The sequence below is a fragment of the Sander vitreus genome, chromosome 5 (assembly GCF_031162955.1).
Source record: "Sander vitreus isolate 19-12246 chromosome 5, sanVit1, whole genome shotgun sequence".
Lineage (NCBI taxonomy): Eukaryota > Metazoa > Chordata > Actinopteri > Perciformes > Percidae > Sander > Sander vitreus.
In genome coordinates this window covers 36425961-36432965 of record NC_135859.1, presented here as the reverse complement: position 1 = coordinate 36432965, position 7005 = coordinate 36425961, and the positions used below count along the sequence as shown (strand labels likewise).

At 41.7% G+C, this 7005-nt stretch overlaps 1 protein-coding gene across 1 annotated transcript in view; it reads right to left on the bottom strand.

The window, feature by feature from the left end:
- Positions 1 to 3608, bottom strand: part of snrnp200 (small nuclear ribonucleoprotein 200 (U5)) — a 60640-nt gene extending 57032 nt beyond the window's left edge. The window contains exons 1-3 of the mRNA XM_078251681.1: positions 3340 to 3608; positions 1708 to 1871; positions 1205 to 1376 (exon numbers count right to left, since the gene is read on the bottom strand). Coding sequence (XP_078107807.1) covers positions 1205 to 1376; positions 1708 to 1871; positions 3340 to 3384 — 381 coding nt within the window. The 5' untranslated portion in view covers positions 3385 to 3608. The remainder of the gene's footprint in view (positions 1 to 1204; positions 1377 to 1707; positions 1872 to 3339) is intronic.
- Between the last annotated feature and the right edge of the window lie 3397 nt (positions 3609 to 7005).

Here is a 7005-nt window from a genome sequence, read left to right as displayed (position 1 = left end):
GTGTGTCTCTCTCTGTGTGTGTCTGTGTCTCTCTCTCTCTGTGTGTGTGTGTGTGTGTGTGTGTGTGTGTGTGTGTGTGTGTGTGTGTCTCTGTGTGTGTGTGTGTGTGTCTACAGCATGCTACTCTGCTAACAGCCATGTTTTACCAACAAGCTAAAACGAGAGCTGTCGGTTTGTAGTCTGTTTATTAGTTTGCTACTAATTTTTGGAAACCCCCCCCCCCAGCATGGCCACTTAATATGCACGTGAATGACGTCATCATGCCGGTGAGGTCTGCATTCTTTCTCCTCGCTGTGTATTAGGCTTCTGAAACTGTCCCCCCCAGAACAGTGTAGGTGAACAGCCCTGCTGTAAGCTTTGTACCGTCACATCTACCCTCTGGTTAGTGAACAGCTCTTTACATATCCAGTGCAAAGAGCCAGAGGCGAGACGGGGAAGGGGGTGAAAAATATTAACGTTTGGGCCACTAAAAATGTACTTAATAAAAATAAAAAAATGTTGCTTTTTCAAAAAGTCTTTTCCGTTTCCTTGTTTTTAGTATACAGCAATAATAAATATTTACTATAGCTGTTTACTAAGTATTTCTTACTAAGTATTTCTTATCCGATTACTCGATAGCTGCAGCCCTACCTGGGGAAACTGATCTGCTGGCCCTGCAGCTCAGGCTGGAAACCTGTACGTTTATTTATTCCTGCTTCCGTTACAAATCTGCGGGAACCAATCACAAACTGGCTTATCCACCTGGCGCGCTATTGGCCGGTTTAACACGATGACGATAGAGAAGCGACAGCAAACAGCTTCTTGTTTACATTCAACATGGCGGCCACCGAAGCGCAGAAACTCGTTGATGCCGCTGTCGCTGCTAAGTCACCTGATTGGCTGAAGGACTGTCCAACTGCACCCAGAGGCTAACTATGCCCGTTGGTCCCGCCTCTTGTGCAGTAGAAAATGCAGAGCAGACTCCCCAGACTCATGTTCAGTCTTAAAAGATGGAGCTTGGTCTGGTGACAGCCAGACTAGTATCTGGCTGCACTGTGGGCTTCCTGTATGCGATTACCTCGCAAGAACTACGAGACGCTGAAATGATCAGCAGCGCGCGGGCCGACGTATGAACGGACAGCGGACAACATGGGCGCCCGAGTGTGTTTACTATGTAAAACTAAGTTACAAAAGAGGTATTTTTTTTTTTTTAGAGTTTTCTGACCTGATCTCCCAGAGCGGCGTGGATGAAGCTCAGCAACACTTCGTACGTCTCTCTGGTTTCTTTGGTTTTGGGCTTGTACACGATGCCCACCATCTCATCTATGCCTTCAGACAGAAGGGTGTAGCCCTTCATTTTGTTGATGTCGTGTCTGTCCTCGTCTCTTTTTCGCCTCCTGCACAGACAAAACAAGACAGAAAGAAAAGGATGAAGGGTAGTGTCACTCAAGTGTGTGTGTGGTGTTTTAACGTGACAGAGACAATAAGTGTGTGTGTGTGTGTGGGTGTGTGTGTGTGGTGTAGTAACGTGACAGAGACAATAAGTGTGTGTGTGTGTGTGGTGTAGTAACGTGACAGAGACAATAAGTGTGTGTGTGTGTGTGGTGTAGTAACGTGACAGAGACAATAAGTGTGTGTGTGTGTGTGTGTGTGTGGTGTAGTAACGTGACAGAGACAATAAGTGTGTGTGTGTGTGTGTGTGTGGTGTAGTAACATGACAGTACTGACTTGTCTCGTCTCTCCTCCAGCTTCTGAGGTTTGGTCCTCTGAGACTTGTCGCCCATCTTGGTCCCCTCCAGTTTCCCCACGAGGGACAGAACCTCTCCGGTGGGCTCATCCCGCCGCGTGCGGTCGATCAGAGAGCGATCCGCTTGTAACACCAAGTTAGAGTTCTAACAAACAACAACAACAACAACACAAAGACACGACGATGATCAGTCAGTCGATCGATACATGGATTCAATATTACTGATGCAAAGTAAAACTATCGATACTCATCGTATGTACGGTGCCCCTTTACTTTACAGAGTTTCAAGTCAAATGTAAGACCTACACTACCGGTCAAAAGTTATTTTATTATTATTTTTTATTAACCTTTATTTAAGAGGTTAACCAGGAGAAATCCCATTGAGATTCAGAATCTCTTTCAGGGGAGTCCTGGCCGAGACAGCAGTATAATAGTTATATACAGCAAAAACAGACAACATGCACATGTGCATTTAGTACTCAAATAGTCCTTCATCCTAATGTTGTATCACTGTTGGTAGGTAGTCTAATATAAGATGATTCTGCAGTTTATACCAGGATGAGGGTGCAAATAACTGAAAGGCACTTTCACCTTAAACAGTTTGAGTTCGGGGAATGGCATACATGATTTGGAGTCACTTACAAATGTCCATTCCATCCATAATAGACAGAATACCAGCTGAGATCAGTTGCATTGTTTCTTTAACCAGGGCAGCAGTTTTCAGACTACATTATGTGTTTACATAATCCCAAAAGGGTTCTCGACTGTTGGAGACAGAAGTGGCTGATCTTTAATGTAATATCTACACTGCCCATCATCAGCAACCATTCATCCAATGTCCCAAAAGGCCCATTCTGTTCACTAATCTGATATCATTGTAAAAGGCTAACTGAGAAAACATTGGAGAACCCTTTTGTGATTATGTAAGCACATAATGTAGTCTGAAAACTATCCTATTCTAGTCCTATTCTAATAGAAGTAGATGTTACTGGTTCTATTAAATGGACTATATCATTTTACAGTATGTTTAAACACCTTTTGATTCCTTAATAACAGACTAGAGCTGTTTTATTTCTAGCCGATTTGTTTCCTACTTTCTTACGATGTATTAACACAAGTTCATTTAATTATTTGATGTGTTTACATGCTTGTACGTTTGTCTAATGTTCTGATTTCTATATTTTCTCAGTCAGTTTGTTTTGTTTGTTTGTTTTTCGTAAGTTACAAATGACCGAGATAAACTTCCATTATTTGATGTGCTTGTATGTTTGTTTAATGTTCTGATTTATATATCGACTCGGCCTTTTGTACTGTATGTAGCTAAAAAAACAAAGAATGTATAAGACTGTTTTAGTTGGTACACAACTACATTATGATAAAAGCTCCGGTTAAGCTAACTGCTAGTTAGCATAACGGCTAGTTAGCATAACGGCTAGTTAGCATAACGGCTAGTTAGCATAACGGCCAGCTAAACACGCATTAAACACCTGAATTAACAACATATATGTTAGCCAGTTAGCTTGATAACGTCAGAGCATATTGTTAAACACTACCAGAGATATATACCCTCCAATATTTTGGTGTTAAAAGGCTTAATCTAGAAACATACTCACCGCTTTGTACTCGTACTGTAAGCTACGCGCAGTAACATCCGCCATGGTGCCTGTTCTTTCGCTTGGCTTTTAACTTTTAACGTATTTTTTGACTAAATGTGACTAAAATAATCCACAGAGTTGACCTCACTCTGTCGTTTTAGGGAGACGCTGCAAACATCGGCGCAGGTTTTAGATTTGTAGCATGAGATTGTTTTCAAGTATGTCCGAGTTTCACACAGGTAATGCGTCTCTCATACGTTTCAAAGGCGCTAACGGCTAACACACGCGAGCACACACAACAAGCCGCTGCCGCCGCTGGTTTCCGCTTCCGGTGTCAAAGGAAACACAGAGCGGGAAAACAAACAGCGCCCCCTGCAGGCTGTGTTTGTAATCGTGTACAGAGTATTGTATTTTTTCTATGTTTTTTTTTAAATATTTCTTTAATATTTTTTTCTTGCTTTAGTCAACGTTATCTAGGCTTTTCCCCCAGCTACCGCCAGTATATATATATACATTACTTGTGTACTTACACGTGTCTGTGAGTATTAGAAGTAATGTATGAGTATGAGAAGTAATGTGTGAGTATGAGAACTAATGTGTGAGTATGAGAAGTAATGTGTGAGTATGAGAACTAATGTGTGAGTATGAGATGTAATGTGTGAGTATGAGAAGTAATGTGTGAGTATGAGATGTAATGTATGAGTATGAGATGTAATGTGTGAGTATGAGAAGTAATGTATGAGTATGAGATGTAATGTGTGAGTATGAGAAGTAATGTATGAGTATGAGATGTAATGTATGAGTATGAGAAGTAATGTATGAGTATGAGAAGTAATGTGTGAGTATGAGATGTAATGTGTGAGTATGAGAAGTAATGTATGAGTATGAGATGTAATGTGTGAGTATTAGAAGTAATGTATGAGTATGAGAAGTAATGTGTGAGTATGAGATGTAATGTGTGAGTATGAGAAGTAATGTATGAGTATGAGAAGTATAAACACTGAAGATATAATGTTGAAACACTTTAATGAAAACAAGTCGAGGAGGAAGATGGAAGATGTGTGTTGATGTTTGTATTTACCGTCTGTGGCCTCGTAAATATATATATATATATATATATATATATATTTTGCACATCTGGCAACAACAACTGTCGTCTTCTTCCCGTCTGAATCTCTGTTTTACATCCACTGAGCTCAGTCTCACCCAGCAGACAGTCACGTGTGTGTGTGTGTGTGTGTGTGTGTGTGTGTGTGTGTGTGTGTGTGTGTGTGTGTGTGTGTGTGCATGTGTGTGTGTGTATATTTGTATATTTGTGTGTATGTGTGTGTGTGTGTGTGTGTGTGTGTGTATATATGGGTGCATTTGTGCATGTGTGTGTGTGTATGTGTCTGTGTGTGTGTTTGTGTGTGTGTGTGTATATTTGTGTGTCTGTGTGTGTGTGTGTATGCGTGCATTTGTGCATGTGTGTGTGTGTGTGTGTATGCGTGCATTTGTGCATGTGTGTGTGAGTGTGTGCGTGTGTGTGTGTATATATGGGTGCATTTGTGCATGTGTGTGTGTGTGTGTTTTTCTCACACCCCTGTAGGGAGCTCCGGGGCCAAGTGTGTCACAGATGGCGTCATAGCAACAGCTGTGCAGACAGCTGGGTGTGCTCACGTCACGTGACCCAGAGCTACAGACATCACATTGTCTGGAAACATGTCACCGACGACGACAGCAGCCATGTGTCACATTTTAATATCTCAACATCAAAACAGTGTGGTGTGTATTTTAGTGTGTATTTCTTTTTAAACACTCTGTAAAGGGTCTTTGAGTGCTGCAAAATCCACTACATAAAATACATTACTATTATTATTATTATTATTATTAGAGATCAGTTTACTTCTGTTTTCTCTGATTGCCACGACAACCATTTATAAAAGCCAAAAGACTTGTTCATTATTGTTCTCTGTGTGATTTAGTTTTTTCCTTTTGTCTTTACAGTCACACAACAGTTCATACATCCACGTGACTTCACTGCAGAGAACATATCCTGATAGACAGGATGTCTGGAACCTTATTGTTCATAACAGGGTTAAGGATATAAAAGTATAATTACACTATATATACATATATACATATATATATATATATATATATATATATATATATATATATAGATAGATATAGATAGATATAGAAGCATAATTACACAAGGAAACCAGGCGAATCAAAGATTGCTGTACAGTGAACGTGTTGACAGATCAGATCCTCAGTGATCCTGTGTGTGTCTGTGTGCGTAAAAAATTCAATGAAAGTAGTAAACTGATCATTTCATTTACTTGTGAAAAGCGTTGTATGGAACCATCCACGTTATTTTTTTAAGGACTACTAGCCAGTCAGAAGCAGAGTATGAGGGCGTGCCCTGACAGCACCTAGGTAAGGACTACTAGCCAGTCAGAAGCAGAGTATGAGGGCGTGCCCTGACAGCACCTAGGTAAGGACTACTAGCCAGTCAGAAGCAGAGTATGAGGGCGTGCCCTGACAGTACCTAGGTAAGGACTACTAGCCAGTCAGAAGCAGAGTATGAGGGCGTGTCCTGACAGTAGCTAGGTAAGGACTACTAGCCAGTCAGAAGCAGAGTATGAGGGCGTGCCCTGACAGTACCTAGGTAAGGACTACTAGCCAGTCAGAAGCAGAGTATGAGGGCGTGCCCTGACAGTACCTAGGTAAGGACTACTAGCCAGTCAGAAGCAGAGTATGAGGGCGTGCCCTGACAGTACCTAGGTAAGGACTACTAGCCAGTCAGAAGCAGAGTATGAGGGCGTGCCCTGACTAGCAGCTAGGTAAGGACTACTAGCCAGTCAGAAGCAGAGTATGAGGGCGTGTCCTGACAGTACCTAGGTAAGGACTACTAGCCAGTCAGAAGCAGAGTATGAGGGCGTGGCCTGACAGTACCCTAGGTAAGGACTACTAGCCAGTCAGAAGCAGAGTATGAGGGCGTGCCCTGACAGTACCCTAGGTAAGGACTACTAGCCAGTCAGAAACAGAGTATGAGGGGCGTGCCCTGACAGTACCTAGGTAAGGACTACTAGCCAGTCAGAAGCAGAGTATGAGGGCGTGCCCTGACAGTACCTAGGTAAGGACTACTAGCCAGTCAGAAGCAGAGTATGAGGGCGTGCCATGCTAGCAGCTAGGCGAGCATTATAACGTGTTCCAAAGTGACCACGTTTGTCTCTGAAGTAAAGGCTGGACTACAACAGAGCTGTTTGGAGCAGTTTGTGAACAGTGTTTTCTGTTGGAGATGGTAAGTCCCTTTGGGGGGGACTTTGGGCTTTTTCACTTTGTAAACCTATAACGTGCACAAAAAGATATATAACACAATAAAGGAAAGGGGGGGGGAAAGCCCAAAAGCATAATATGAGATGAATACAACCTTATTTTAAAGTGTGCTGGTTTTCTTTCACTTTTTAAAAGGAGACGTGTAAGACTGCGTTTCCCTTGCGAGATAATGAAAACGAACAAAGACAAACAAAAATAAAAGTAGAAAAGTCAAAGCTAAAATACAAACTAATTAAAAATGTAAAACTATTTTCCTATAAAATGTGCAAAACTGTTAAAAACAAACTGTTGAAATAGTGAAAACACTCCACTAATATAAATGATACGATGGAGGAAAGCTGCGAGCAGTCACCACACGAC